The sequence below is a fragment of the Callorhinus ursinus genome, unplaced genomic scaffold, assembly GCF_003265705.2.
Source record: "Callorhinus ursinus isolate GAN/ISIS: 27379988/994484 unplaced genomic scaffold, GSC_fseal_2.0 scaffold42, whole genome shotgun sequence".
NCBI lineage: Eukaryota > Metazoa > Chordata > Mammalia > Carnivora > Otariidae > Callorhinus > Callorhinus ursinus.
The window spans coordinates 8,531,987-8,548,176 of record NW_027397104.1 but is presented as its reverse complement, the minus strand read 5'-3'; the positions used below and the strand labels follow the sequence as shown (position 1 = coordinate 8,548,176).

General features: G+C 35.8%; 1 protein-coding gene across 1 annotated transcript; it reads right to left on the bottom strand.

Moving 5' to 3' along the window:
* Positions 1–461: 461 nt before the first annotated feature.
* On the bottom strand, positions 462–13,426 carry EQTN (equatorin). Its single transcript, XM_025852801.1, has 8 exons — positions 13,274–13,426; positions 12,936–13,046; positions 9,487–9,573; positions 7,227–7,316; positions 5,589–5,639; positions 4,269–4,331; positions 1,350–1,503; positions 462–879 (listed from the first exon to the last, which is right to left on the bottom strand). Exons 1-8 carry the CDS (start codon positions 13,350–13,352, stop codon positions 597–599), a joined length of 918 nt encoding a protein of 305 aa, XP_025708586.1. The 5' UTR covers positions 13,353–13,426; the 3' UTR covers positions 462–596.
* Positions 13,427–16,190: the final 2,764 nt, after the last annotated feature.

Sequence of the window (16,190 nt, the reverse complement as noted above, 5' to 3'; positions counted from 1 at the left end):
GAGGGATGGGGAAGTGGGTGATGGGCATTAAGGAGGGCATGTGATGTAATGAGCCCTGGGTATTATGTGCAACTGATGAATCACTGAACTCTACCTCTATGATACACTATATGTTAATTAATTGAATATAAGTAAAATACAAATTTAAAAAGTAAAAATTAAAAAAAAATGCTAGGAGTCTCTAGTACTAATTTAGTTTCATTTCTTCATAGGGCATAACTATTTCGCCAGTAAAACACAAAGAAGTGTGTTCTTTTTGCTTTGGTGAGGGGGTGTAGGTAGTGGTGATTACCCTGAAAGTCCCCAAAATGCCCCCCCATAAGATAGATATCTAAATGTCCTCATTTTAATGTTAACCGGCCTAGAGTGAATAATTTTCATAAGTCACTGTCCAGGATTATTTTTACTGGATGAGTTTTCCACACCTTAAATTATTTTCTTGTATTTTTTCCATGATAGAATTTTTATGGCTGAGATAATTTTATTGAATATATCCTTTCCAGGCACCAGAAAATTTAAGTTTCTCAGCAGTTTCCAAATCATGACCTTAATGGAGTCACAAAGAAACTTCTTTTCTGACAAAAACTTCAAGTCATCTATTCATCAGTGGGTGTTTCTTCGCTTGGTTCCTCACTCTGAATTAAATCTGACTCCTCATTCCCACCTGTATCATCTGAGGCTATGGAAACAATGTCCGTCATTCTAGATTTTGACTGTGTGTCTGTTTTTCTCACTTCTGAAGAAGTGGTGCCCCAAAATGTGCTGCTCTCAGCACTCTTAGAAAAAGATGTGTCTGATATGCCTTCTGATGGATGAAAATAAGACAGAGTCGCCAGCTCTGGGTTGACGGTGTATTCAGTCTGATGTCTACTTTTATAACTGAAAAAGAAAACATGTATCAAGAATTGTTTTTAATTACATACATTTGCAGCTCAACTCAATTTAGAAAAGCATCACAAAAATTAAAATAACATATTAATTCTGTCCAATTACTTGGTACAACACCATATAAATAAATGAAAAATGTTAGACCCTAAGCAGATGTGCTGTTTAGAACAGAGTTCATAGCCCTTTTGATCCAAGGCTAGCAAAATGAATGCATACCTAGATTCTCTATATCCTTTCCAATTGATGAGTGTTACTTTTATCTCTAGATGACTATTTAATATGCTGGGGAAAAATTCTCCCTGAGAGACAGCCCCATGCTCCTTTCTGAATAGGAGAAATGGAGCCCAGCGCGAGATCTTAAAGATTTGGGAGCCACATTGCCTAAACAATCTACCAAAGAAAGGAGGGGGAGAGCTTCACATCATGCATTTTCCAAAGACTCCGGAGGTTTGCGGACTTACTTAATTGTCTTCACTTTGTACAGCATGGCACTACAGACTGCCAAGAGGATAACAAAAAGGAAGAGGGTCATCAACGAGATGCCCAGCATTAATTTTAACTTGATTTCCTGTAGCTTGATCAGGGTGTCTTCATTTGTAGCATTCAAATCAGAGTCTGAGAGGAAACAAAGAAAATGCAATGGAAAAGAGTAACTGTTTCCAGCATGTTTTCCTGGATGAGTAAAGAGAGCTAAGCAATGAAGAGAAGCCTTCAGCATCCAGGGTATTCACTGTGCACCCTCATTTGTCTCATGCAATGCAAAGAAGACTATAGGCTACTCCCTGGGACTAAGTACTCTTTGCTTGTTTTGTTGAACTACCACAATAGTCCTGGAGGAGCTGTTCTTAGCTCCATTTCACAGGATCACAGAAGTTTATAAATTCGCCCATGGCACATAGCGAGGAAGTGGCAAAATCTGGTTTCAAAATCAGGTTACCAGATGCTCAAATGTGTCTACAGCAATCTTCCTGCCTGACTAATAAAGACCATTTCAAGACTCTGAAGAGATGACTATTAAAAATGTGATGAACTTACATACCAGGGCCTCATCTTTCAGAAGAGAAAGATACCCTTTTACTGTTGGGACCTGCATTGATTTTTCTCTGATGCTAAAAGGATGGTGTACCAGATGATTTCTCCATGAAGTTTAAGAACTGCATCTGTCATTTTGTTACTGAGATCACCCTAGTGTATTTGATGTTAAAAAAGAAATGAGAATCTACTTCTTTCTAAAGTTAGATAATAAAAATCATGTCCAGATCCAGAGATGTCAAAGGTCTTTTTACTAAATCTTTTAATGAAAATACATCTTTACTGCCACATTTTACATTTTCCTGAATTTCTTTCTGGCTTAATAGACATTTACTTAATGGTGACTTGAAATGACCATGTTCATATTTCTCTCTTCCCCCAACTTTCTCCCACCCAAAAGTTCCAAAGGTTTTCATTATTTTCTAGGTCATGGTGTTTTGGTGATAAGCAGTGGCGAGCTCACATATGTGTATTCCCTGATTCTGTAATTGTCAAAGTGCGATCTTAGACCATGAAGAGTGAAATGTATACAGCTATCAGTGACTGTTATCTTGACTTTGAGGCAGATTCTCTGGGGAATAATCAAACAAATTATGTTAAGAGGGTCTGTGCTCCTGAATTGCTCTGCTACTCCTTAAAAGGATTTTTGTAAAGAGATGTGCTTATAGTACATTTTGTTTTTCAAGGTGATGGTCAAAACTAGAGAAGGGTTTGGAATTCCCCACCACTAGAAATCATGAGAAAGCTAATTACAAGCTTGGACAGGTTTCTAAGCCTCAGTTCCCTCCCTCATCTGTAAAATGGAGATAATCCCAACACCATGGAGTTGCTGTGAGGACTGACATAATAATGTATATAAAGGACCTGGCATGTAATATGTGCTCCATACATGATAAAAAATTAATCATGTTCAATTTAATTACTTGGAAAGACAAAATACTTCTAAAGTAACACAGTATTAGTCATTCCTATATATAACTTTTCTAAACAAAGACTCACTCGATTTTCTTAAAACCCTGCAAGGCAAATGGCTGTATTTGTCAAATAATCCAATGCAGAACAGAGATGTCAGGCCTTAGATGTATCACCAGATGCTATTTTTTTTTCCCAATAGTTTATTTTTAGGACAGAGGTTTGGGGTAAATTAATATATTGCCTTGTCGTGAAATTTTCTGTTGAAATCAGGAGTTCTTTTACTCATATAAATATAACTAATCCATGAATGAAAATTGCAATAAAACCTGCATTCAGCAGCAGGAATTCTCTCATTCATTGCTGGTGGGAATACAAAATGGTATAGCCACTTTAGAAGTCAGTTCGGTAATTTCTTACAAAGCTAAACATAGTTTTACCACACAATCCAGCAATCACAATTCTTGATATTTACCCAGAAGAGTTGAAAACTTATGTCCATACAAAGACCTACACATGAATATTTATAGCAGCTTTATTCATTATTGCCAAAAATTGGAAGTAATCAAGATGTCCTTCAGTAGGTAAATGGATAAATCGGTATATCCACACAAGGAAATGTTATTCAGTGATAAAAAGAAATGAGCCATCAAGCCACAAAAATACATGGAGGAATCTTAAATGCATAGCAAAAGAAGCCAGGGTGAAAGTCTACATACTTTATGTTTCCAACTATATAACATTCTTTAAAAGACGAAACTATCATGATGGTGGAAAGATCAGTGGTTGCCAGGGATTAGGGACAAAGGGGTGGATAGGTGGAGCACAGGGGATTTTTAGGGCAGTGAAATTACTCTATGATTGTGATGGTGGACACATGACATTATGTATTTGTCAAAACGCACAGACCTGTGCAACACAAGGAGTGGACCCTAATGTAAACTATGGACTGTAGTTAATACTAACATATGGATACTGGCTCCTACATTGTAAAACCCGTACCAAACGAACGCAAGATGAGAATGAGAGGAGAAACTGAGTTGGGGAGATATAGGAGAACTCTCTGTACTTTCTGCTCATTTTTTTCTGTAAGCCTAAAACTGCTCTGAAAATAGAGTCTATCAATTAAAAACACTGCGTTATAGATACGATTCACTTGCCTACTCCTGTTTGGTTTATCTGTTTTAGGAATAGAAGTCACAAAACCAGAAAATGAAAACATCCCTCTGCATATGTGGCAACTGGAGAATAATGTTTAGGGACAATCGCTTTTTAAAACAGCAAATGTCCTCTCTGAAATGACGTTAGCCACCACGCTACCCTTTTACATACATTCCACATTACTAGGGAAAACAGCATCGTCACGCTGTGAAGTCACACATTGAAATGTGTGCCAGCACTTATGCATCCATTTAACTGAAGTATTTTGTTCTTACTTGGAATTGGGCGAAATAATTGATCTTTTTCTTCAATCTCCTCAGCTGTTGTTGCATTTAAAGCTGTTAAGACAATAAATTGGGGTTATGGTAAACAAAATTCACTTACAAAAATTACTGTGTGTGTGTGTTTAATATAGAGAGTTTATTCTCATTATTCATGACAGTTATGCTCCGTAAAGTCACCGCGCAGGAACACTGACTTCGTGAATACTGAATTGTTGCTCCTGGGGGAAATGCAAGCTTAGGTTCTTGAGAACCTCTGGTCACAACGTTTTCATCAACCAATCAATACATAACTTGCTTGATGTGTGTTTCTATTTAAAGATACTTTATTTAATGTATATTGCTGCTTCATTAACATTGAATTCATGATTAATGGCATTATCGCTCAAGCCTAAACAAAGTTTATCTGACACATATTTTTCTCCATAAGGTATATCACTGCCTTCTCGTGCTCAGGAACACTAACCAGCACCTTAATACTACACTCGGGGGCCATTTTAATTAGCAAAATCACTGACTGAAAGCACAAAAATGCAAAACACATAGCACTAAATAGACAACAAAAAGGACGCTAATTACAGTCTAAGAGCTGCAGAAGAAAGGCAGAGTGTTGCCTCGTTCTACCTCCACTCAAACATGAGTGTCAGGCAATTAAAATTTTTTGCTGCTCTGTGCATGTCTGCAAATGACCATGAAAGTGATTTGGGAGGTTACAAATATATTTTAAATGTAGGTAAATTCAGAAATACAAACCCTGCAAATAATGGGAATCAACTGGACATGGTATATATTTTGTGTTTATAAGCGTGCATATATGTGTGCTACATGAATTACATTTATAAATGTGTGCATCTACATATACATTTATGTGCATATATAAGACATGCACGTTACATCTACACATGTATGCTTATATGTTTACGATATACGCATTACTTTATACATGCATATATTTTGATATATACTTTGCATTTATTCACGTATCTCCATGTGCTTACATGCATACTGCTCCAAACACAAAAAGGGACTACATTGAGTAAGAGCCTTATTTAAAATTTTTAATCATAAATAAATTGAATGACAAGATTGCAACATTTATAGGAGAGTAAACTTTTGGGGGAGAGAACAGGAAAGTGTGCAACACAATCAATTTTGTGGGTTTGTTTTGCATTTGCTATTACACGTGATAATGGCAGCAGAATGTTGATTTATTAATTCTTAATATTAGAAGTATTTATACTGATCTTGGCTTTCTTACATAAGACTTTAGAAAACCAAAACATTTTCCCAGCTACCTAACTACTATGAGTTTACCTTTAGCTAACATTGTCCAAAATGCAGGCTCATTTGGACCCTTGGTTGGTTCTGTTTAAAAAACAAAATAGAACAGGATAACTAAGTAAGGTAAGTTCACTTTAGTAAATTTGTGATAGAGCATTTATTCACTTGTTAGTTTAGTCATATAACAGTTATACCTTGAGCTTCTACCATGTGCCAGACGCTGTGGTTGGCATTAAAGTTCAGAAATGAAGAAGACGCAGCCCTTATGCTGACGGAACACACTCTCAGTTTGGGAGGCAGACAAGAATCACTATTAATTATGATGCAGGATAACGGAGGGGAGGGGGGCAGGGGCAATAGAAACGCACAAGTGGTATGCACAGAGAGCCCTAACTCTAGTTGCAAAGGCCAGAAACCCTTCGAAAGGGAGATGATGCTCCAGTATAGGCTTAGAGGACTAGAAATTGCTTGCCAGGCAAACAAGGCAAGAGTGAAATCATTCCACTGAGTCATGAGCAGATTTGGTGAGTTCTGAGAACCTCAGGTAGACTGGAGTGAAGATAATGGATGGAGAATGTGACCAGAAATGAAACTTGAACATTTCTCAATGGTCAGATTATTTCAGATTTAAATGCCTGGTTAAGAAATTGGAATATAAAAAAAATACATAAATAAATTTAAAAAAAGAAATCAGAACATGACCCAAGCCTAGCAGTAAATTACTAGATATTTTAGAAAGGAATACCACCAGCATGTTGAGATCTCTATTTTTAAATATATCAAAAAAAAGTGACTAAGATTTTTATTTGTTTTAGCAGTGTTAAAGATGCAAACTAATTCACAGTAACCATATGAGAAACATACTTGGATGCTTCATGTAATGACAGGTCCATTGTCTTCAATTAGACCACTCATTCAAAGCCTTAGAGGAGAGCCATCCTGGGTTGTTATGGTTATACAAATATTTTAGAAGGAACAATATTCTTTGCAGGAAAGTAAAATGATGATTTTGATTTTGAAACCTGTCATTACAAACCCCCGGTTATTTTAAATTAAAAATGAGTCACTAAAAATTGACTCTAATTAGAGATAAATTTATTCCTCAAGCAGATAGAAATTTTTACATTATTATTTAAAAATAATATTAAAATGTATTAAAATATACTTATATATCTCATATAAATATAAATGTAATACATTTTATTAAAATAAATTTTATTTTAAAAAGAGCTCACGGGGCGCCTGGGTGGCTCAGTTGGTTAAGCAACTGCCTTCGGCTTGGGTCATGATCCTGGAGTCCCGGGGTCGAGTCCCGCATCGGGCTCCCTGCTCAGCAGGGAGTCTGCTTCTCCCTCTGACCCTCTTCCCTCTCGTGCTCTCTATCTCTCATTCTCTCTCTCTCAAATAAATAAATAAAATCTTTAAAAAAATAAAAATAAAAAATAAAAATAAATAAAAATAAAAAGAGCTCACATCCTATCCCCATCAGATAAATCTAAAAATTGACTCAGATTTTCACTGTTTAAAAGATTTTAGAGTGACTTCAAATTGTAGCTGTATAAATTCTTTAAGCATGCTATTACTTTATGAAACACCCAGAGTAGTGAAACATAAATTAAATCATATAGTGATATGCTGCAAGTATGACTACAGTTCAGAAATTTTTAATACTTTGATTTTTTTTCCCATAGGGTTCTGTAGAATTTTCTTCACTACTGCTTTTTCCAGTATGTGATATAGTTGTTTCATTGATGAGTTTATCTGCAAAAAGGGATAACAGATTATCAGCATATAGAAAGATTGACAGCATCTGTGATTAGGCATTTTTTAAGCTAAATAATGGAACAAAGAAAAAGAAAAAAAGAGAAAGATGTTGACATTTTCCTGAGATATTATAAAGGAAGGGAAAGAAGAAGGCATTGAAGAATGAAGTTTTGGGATAATGGGTTGCCTGAGAGGGGATTAATACCCCTATAATTTGTAAAAGAGAGGAAAAGCTGGGACGGGGGTATTGGGGGTGGTTGTGGTGGTGGTTATAAGCTTTCTTTAGAGGTAAAAGAGATGTATTGGATGAGAACACTGGCTTCAGATGTTTCCCTGAACAGGACTTGAAGTGATCCTATCAGCCCCGGATAGCTTGGCTGCCAGTCAGGGTTAGAACACAGAAGAGGAAATAAGAACATTTGAAGTTGAAGGTATAAGTAGAAAGGAATAAACATGTGGGTTTAAGAAAGACGTACAATTTCCTAGAACCCTAAATCTACTCATTATTTTTCTTTCCATGAAAACCAAAAATATGAGGCTAAGGTATGTAAGAACCTCCTTGACTTCTGACTTTATCAGTGCAAGGGACATGGAGTCTCCTTATTTAGGAACTAAAGAGAGAAGAGAGAAGTATCCTTGTAAGTCGGAAACATTTGCGTGTTAACTAGTCAAAACAGAGTTTTGGGTACAATGATTTGGGGCTACAAATCAAGGGTTTTCAGGCCTGACTTAGTATATATCTCAGTCTATAATGTGTCCGTCTTCTGGAGGAACGTCAGTAAGAGTGTATTTGGAGTGTGACTGGGGGACATTTTCCACACACACCACCCCCCTTGTTGGCCATTTCAGTTAATTTTGTTTAATACGGGAGTCAATGAAGTTCCACACGAAGTACAGGCAATCTCTCTATAGAAGAAGTTCTACAGAGAGGCAGAATGGATTCAGACTGAGCCTACCAACAGCACCGTGACAGGTGCCTTGATGGCAAGAAAGCTATGGAAAAGAGTCTGTTACCAGAGTTGACATGATTCAGGCAGGACTCCAACAAAATTGGTAAGTAATCCTTCAACCCTGCTATGCATCCCTCATACTTGGAGAAAAGTGTGTGGATTTTCCCATCACAGTTCTGGGGACTAAAAGAATTGTTAGTCAAAATTATTCTGGAGAATTCCACCTCCTTGAGGAGCTTGCTCCTCTAGAACGTCCCTACCATGTTAGTATATCTCCTTCTGCCAGAGCCTGCATTTAAAAGGGCAACAATTTCTTATCCCAATCCAGCTTTCTTTGACAATACTTTGAGGACCTGAATTTTGGGAATAGAAATTAGGGTTTTAGAATTTCTTCCATTGGTCCTATGGTCCTCAATAATCCATCTCCTAAGGGAATTCGAGCTCCTCAGTCTGTTGGAGACCTGGCTCTCTGTCTCTTGTCCCAAACAACTCAAGATGATGTTTGCTGTGTACAAGCAAAATTCCCATGAGTGATTCGTTTAATGAACATATGCCCTTGAAATGTCCCTCACTTCTGTCCCAAGGTTTAGAATTACTCAAAATGTTCCATTATTGTCAAATAACTTTATTAATAATTAGGTATTACTGAGTCTGGCTTTTCCCAATATTGAAGCTGCTAGAGCCAGAAACATTCTCTCTTCCCTGTTTACTTGTATCCTCTTTTCTTTGTCTTCTGTTTTATGCTCATGGGTTTCACAGAGATGAGCTGTTGATATTTCGTGTTGAAAGATATGGATATGTCCTTCAGAGAATTTTAATGGCCTCCGAAGTCACATGATGGCAACAGTTTTACCTAGCAAATTAACTACACTTGGTAGAAAGATGCAAAAAGGAAATAAGAACATTTGAAGTTGAAGGTATAAGTAGAAAGGAATAAACATGTGGGTTTAAGAAAGACGTACAATTTCCTAGAACCCTAAATCTACTCATTATTTTTCTTTCCATGAAAACCAAAAATATGAGGCTAAGGTATGTAAGAACCTCCTTGACTTCTGACTTTATCAGTGCAAGGGACATGGAGTCTCCTTATTTAGGAACTAAGATTCCCTGACCCTTGCTCCACTAAGACATTTTTCCTATGTGATACTTTCTATTGCTGTTTGGGAATCTTGCTTTAACGGCTTTTCATATTTGCAATGGTCACTTTCAGTACTTACAGTTTCTTAGAGCAAATTGCAAATCAGTTGTTGCTTTCACGGATATTTCAGACTGGCTGCCATTTGCATTTTGCGTTGTGAACACATCTAGAAATACAAGATCAAATGTTTTCAGCAACTAAGTTACTTCTTGTTCCTTTAAATTTTTCCTCACCTGATTTTTTTTTTCTTAAAACATAAGCACTGACTAATTCCGAGAAAAGAACAATAAAGATTTTGAGACATTCTTCAGCTATAAATTAAGGAAATGGGGCAAGGTTTAAAAATAAAATTCATGGGGCACCTGGGTGGTTCAGTCAGTTAAGCTTGCCTTTGGCTCAAGTCATGATCCCAGGGTCCTGGGATGAAGCCCCACATTGGGCTCCCTGCTCAGCGGGGAGCCTGCTTTTCCCTCTCCCTCTGCTGCTCCCCCTGCTTGTGCTCTCTCTCTCTCTCAAATAAATAAATAAAATCTTAAAAAAATAATAAATAAATAAAGTAAAAATAAAATTCATGGAGAAAAAGCCAAATTGGTATCCTTATGCTAAATAACATTCCGAGGGTGCCTGGGTGGCTCAGTTGTTAAGCATCTGCCTTCAGCTCAGGTCATGATCCCAGGGTCCTGGGAAGGAGCCCCACAGGCTCCCTGCTCAGCGGGGAGCCTGCTTCTCCCGCTCTCACTCCCCCTGCTTGTGTTCTTGCTCTCACTGTGTCTCTCTCGGTCAAATAAATAATAAATAAATAAATAAATAAATAAATAAATAACATTCCGAGAAGAAATTATTGAGGGTTGGTTGTAATTCAAAACTAATGGATATATCCACCCAACCAGAGTCAAAGTAAATTGGGTCAAGATGGCACACTGACATATTGACATATGAATATATACATGTCTCCTCTTTCCAAAATCTCATGAAATGACAGAAAATTTTATACATACATGACCGCATGTGTGTGTTTAATACATACATATATATTCAATCATCTTCCCATGCAGGCACGTGCATACACACACAGTGTCATTAATGTATCATGTTTTTTGAGGAATTTCTGAACTAGATCTATGGGGAAATATAACAAAAGGAAACCAAAGCCCAACATGCCTGTTATGAGTTACAAAACTATAAAAATTAAAACACTTTGGTATTTTTACAAGGAAGAACAGATCAAAGAAACAATAAAAAGGTTGCAACTGACACAATTTCAAATGAGAATTTAGATTATATTAAATGGGTTTCACATGAGTAGGGAATTGGTGTTAGACATTTGGCGAACCTCCTTGAAAAATATAAAGTTTTGTGCCTAATTTATGCCATATGTAAAGATAACGATATAAGATCTAAGAGTTAAAAATAAAAATATGAAATTATTTTAAAAAATAGGAAAACAATTTAATTTGAATTTAAATTGAATAAGATCTAACCAAAATATAAAATGCAGAAATTATTAAAAAATCAATCAACAACTGATTTTAGAAAATTACAATTTTTCTCTGTGATTAAGATACCAAAACAGATTTATTTTTTAATTTTTTAATTTTTTTCCAAAACAGGTTTAAAAGTAAGCAACAGTCTGGGAAAAAAATACTTGTTAACTTTTACTATAGGAAAAAGATTAATATACTAAACATAGAAAGAGCTCCTACAAATAAATGAAAATACACCCCGATAGAAAAAGGGGCTATGGATAGGAATAGGCAAATCACAGAAGTAGAAATAAAAATACCCAATAAATATAGAGAAAAATACTCACCTTCATAAGTAATCAGAATGCAAATGAAAACATTAATGGAAATTTCTCACTTATATTCACAAAATATGATTAACAATATTCATTGTAGGTGAGATTGTGGGGCATTCTTAGAGGATGTAAATTGGTAGATACTTTTGGGGGGGCAATTTGCTGGTATCAATATTTTTGAAGATTTACTTTTTATTAAGCAATGCCCATTACCTGATATCTATCCAAAGAGAGATACACCCAACTGTATATGAAAAGAATGTAAAAGGGAAAAACTGCACATCATCTAATTCTTTAAAAAATAGTGGATAAATTATGGGACATGATTTATGGAATACTAGGTATCCACTAAAAATAATGAGGCAGATGTGAAAAGAGCTCCGGAGTTGTTAAATGAGAAAAGTAAGTCATAACACAATTTCTTAGGAAGATCCCACTTATGTTTTGTATATATTGTGTGTGTAAGAAAGATTTTTTTCTTTAATCAAAGTAGTCATCAGGCTCTTGGTTTATTTACCCTCTGGATATTTTAAAACAGGGGTACGTCCTGAAAGGGAAATGACTGCACCATTTGCACACCATAGGCAGAAGGCTGGTGGTGATAGTGGTGATAGATTAGGTAACACTCCTGACCCTGGCTTTGGTAGTATGAAATCTGGCAATTGACCTAAGAATCAGGTGTTTCTTTTCACCTACAAAGGAAGGACATTGATTCACCAAAGAGAAAAGAGAAATACAACTTATGCATTATTATTATCAAAGTACTTGAGTGTATATATATCTTGATTGTATTCCTATTTTTCCTTTGATGAATGTTAATAAGGATCCCAAGATAACTAGATTTAATCTTAATTTGCTTTTATTTTAACAAGAGTTTCTTACGAGTGGTGGGCCTTATAAGGACACAGAAAGAAAGCCCATATGAGTAATGATGAATAAACTAAAGTGTGATGGACACTTCAAACATCTTAAAGTCATCTTGTTAATGGGTTGCGTTTCGTGTCCCGCCCCCAAGAAAAGACATGTTTAAGTCGTAATCCCCCGAATCTCAGAATGCACCCTAGTTTCGAAATAGGGTCATTGAAGATATAATTAGTCAAGATGGAGTCACACTGGAGTATGGTGGGCTCCTAATCGGATATGAATGGTGTCCTTATAAGAAGAGGGAGATGGACACAGAGGCACAGCAGGAATGCCATGTGAGGATGGAGACAGAGACTAGAATTGTGCTACCAGCCAAGGAATGCCTGGCGCTACAAGAGGCTGGAGGAAGCAAGGAATGATCCTCCCTAGAGGCTTTGTAGAGAGCATGGCATGATCAAAACTTTGATTTTGGATTTCTGACTTCCAGAACTGTGAGAGAATAAATTTCTGTTGCTTTGAGCCACTAAGTTTGTGGTACTTTGTTTCTACAGCCCTAGGAAACTGATACCCACCTCCAAATAAATTTTGGTTAACTCACCATAGAATTAGATCAATTGCAAATCACCATAATGCCATGATGAACTCTGTTATTTATAGGAAATTACCAAAAGAACCTTGTTAAAACATCATAGCATCTCATGAAAAAAAGCTGTAGAAAATAAGAATTTCATTTAACACACTGAAACATTTATAAGATACATGAGAATTTAAGAAGTAGGAAATAAATTATAGAGTTTTTTAAATGTTAAATCAAACCAGTATAACCAGCTTTTGTATATGTGCTACTATGAACTTTAAAGACTTACATTGTTTTATATCTTTATAAGAATTGCCATTTTTCTCATTAGTAGGGGTATTCTCCTTAATTTCCGGTTCCTGTTTATATTCTTTTGGAGAGCCGGACAGCCACATCTTATCTGCAAAGTTAATAAGAAATATGTTGAGTTCTTTTACTACTTTCTTTTTTTTCAATTGCACTTTTCTACAAAGGATTTGAGGCAGAGATTTAAAATGTAAATTATGCCATATTTCCAATAATAAACTTTGTATCATCCTATAGAAAACTGTCACATACCAGTTTTCTAGGAAAATGGGTCATCTTTCTTATCTGCTCTTTCTGTAAAACCTTTAAATGTTTACTCACCACCACTACGATAGGAAGTTGTATTGGGGTACTGTAAGGAAAAAACCCCAGATACAAAAATAAACAATATAAAATTCATAGGGAAAATGATTAATTTATCCAGTAATCTCCTGCTCCTCTTCAGAGTTTCCTTTCTGTTGCCCAGCTGATCCTGTAACTAGCTAGGACATTATGATGTCACTGCCAAATGGAGGTCAGAATGCTGGGGATGAATTTCCAAAAGTTTTGTGACTCAATCTGACATCTATTTTATCTTTGATACTGTGATGGTTTTTAAAAATTAACCATTATAAGATTTTCTTTGAAAATTAGGAAATATATTTTCATGAAATAATGTGAATTAATTAGTCATCAGATTTTAAAGAACCACTGATATTGTTGATAGCAAAATGAGAAGTTTTTTGTTTTCAAAGCATTACAATATTGTATGTTCTTTTGAGTAACTGCAAGAAAGCATCTGTTAAAAACTAATCAGAGATACCTAGATTCAAATGCCCTTCAAGTTCTGGTTCATGAGCTATCTTAACTATATAATCCCTTAAGAAAAGTGTTTTGAAACTCATCTTTTCCCTGCTGATGAGTGATGTTGAGCATCTTGTGTCTGTTAGCTATTTGTATGTCTTTGGAAAAATGTCTATTCATCTCTTCTGTCCATTTCTTAAATGGATTATTTATTTTTTGGGTGCTGAGTTTGATAAGTTCTTTATAGATTTTAGATACTAATCCCTTATCAGATAGGTCATTTGCAAATATCTTCTTCTAATCCATAGGTTGCCTTTTAGTTTTGTTGATTGTTTCCTCTGCTGTGCAGAAGCTTTTTATTTTGATGAAGTCTCAATAGTTAATTTTTCTTTTGTTTTCCTTGCGTCAGGAGACACATCCAGTAAAAGGTTGCTATGGCCAAGGTCAAAGAGGTTACTGCCTGTGTTCTTCTCTAGGATTTTGATGGTTTCCTGTCTTACATTTGGTCTTTAATACATTTTGAATCTATTTTTGTGTATGGTATAAGAAAGTGGTCCGGTTTCACTCTTTTGCTGTCCAGTTTTCCCAACACTGCTTGATTGAAGAGACTGTCTTTTTTCCATTAGATAGTCTTTCCTGCTTTGTCAAAGATTAATTGACCATACAGTTATGGGCTCATTTCTGGGTTTCCTATTCTGTTCCACTGATCTATGTGTCTGTTTTTGTGCCAGTACCATACTGTCTTAATCACTACAGCTTTGTAATATAGCTTGAAGTCCGAAATTGTGATGCCTTCAGCTTTGCTTTTCTTTTTCAACGTTACTTTGTTTTTTCCAGGTCTTTTGTAGTTCTATACAAACTTTAGGATTGTTTGTTCTAGCTCTGTGAAAAATGCTATTGGTATTTTGATAGGGACTGCATTGAATGTGTAGATTGCTTTGGGTAGTATAGATATTCTAACAATATTTATTCTTTTAATCCATGAGCATGGAATGTTTTTCCATTTCTTTACATCATCTTCAACTTCTTTCATCAATGTTTATTAGTTTTCAGAGTACAGGTCTTTAATCTCTTGGTTAGGTTTATTTCTAAGTAGCTTATGGTTTTTGGTGCAGTTGTAAATGGGAATAAGATTAAGATTCATTAAAATACTCAAGTATCTTAACAAATGGCTTCAGATAATCCAACCATGTATACAGTGTGATGACCCACAGCATCTGCCTTGCAGTGAAAAATGCCAGGTTCATGGAGATTACCCTTTGGCAGTGGTCTTCCCCCTGTGCTGTTTTGATCTGTTTGCAGTTTTATACCTATGTCCCAAATGCTTATTACCAATACAACTGTTTAATAACTATATAAAAAGTTATATTATCTGAGAATATATTAGGAAATAAATCTTTACTTTTCACAGAAAACTTCAAAGAAAATGGATTAACATAAGATTATTTTGCTATGTTTTCACTATATACAACAAATGTAAATTTTGTACAATAAATATTTCCTAGGTTAAAAAAAAGTGTCCTTCAAAAACTAATGATGTAATGTATGGTGATTAACAGAACAATAAAAAAAAAAGAGTCCCTTTAATATTTTTTGCAGGGTTGGTTTAGTGGTCATGAGCGCCTTTAGTTTTTGTTTGTCTGGGAAACTATCTCTCTATTCTGAATAATAACCTTGCTGGATAGAGTATTTTTGGCTGTAGATTTTTCCCACTCAGCTTGTTGAATATATCATGCCACTCTCTTCTGGCTTTCAGAGTTTCTGTTGAGAGATCTGTAGCCAGCCTTATGGGTTTTCCCTTATAAGTTAGGGACTTCTTTTGTCTTGCTGTTTTTAGGATTTTTTTTTCTTTATTGCTGTATTTTGCAAATTTAATTACAATATATCTTGATGTTGACCTGCTTTTGTCAGTTTTGATGGGGGTTCTTTGTGCCTCCTGGATCTGGATGTCTGTTTCCTTCCCCAGATTTGGGCAATTTTTAGCTATTATTTCCTCAAATAAATTTTATGCCCCCCTCTTCTTCTTCTGAGACTCCTATGACACAAATGTTATTACCTTTGATGGAGTCATGGAGTTCCCTAAGTCTATTCTCGTCTTGCATAACTCTTCATCCTTTTGTTCAGCTTCATTATTTTCTATTGGTTTGTCTTCTAGTCACTAATTTGTTTTCCTGCTTCTTCCATCCTTGTATTCATTGCATCAAGTCTGTTTTGAATCTTTGTTATTGCATTTTTCATTTCTTTTGTTTTTTTTAAGATTTATTTGACAGAGAGAGACACAGCGAGAGAGGGAACACAAGCAGGGGGAGTGGGAGAGGGAGAAGCAGGTTTCCCGCGGAGCAGAGAGCCTGATGTGGGGCTCCATCCCAGGACCCTGGGATCATGACCTGAGCCGAAGCCAGATGCTTAATGCCTGAGCCACCCAAGCACCCCTGCATTTTTTTCATTTCTGACT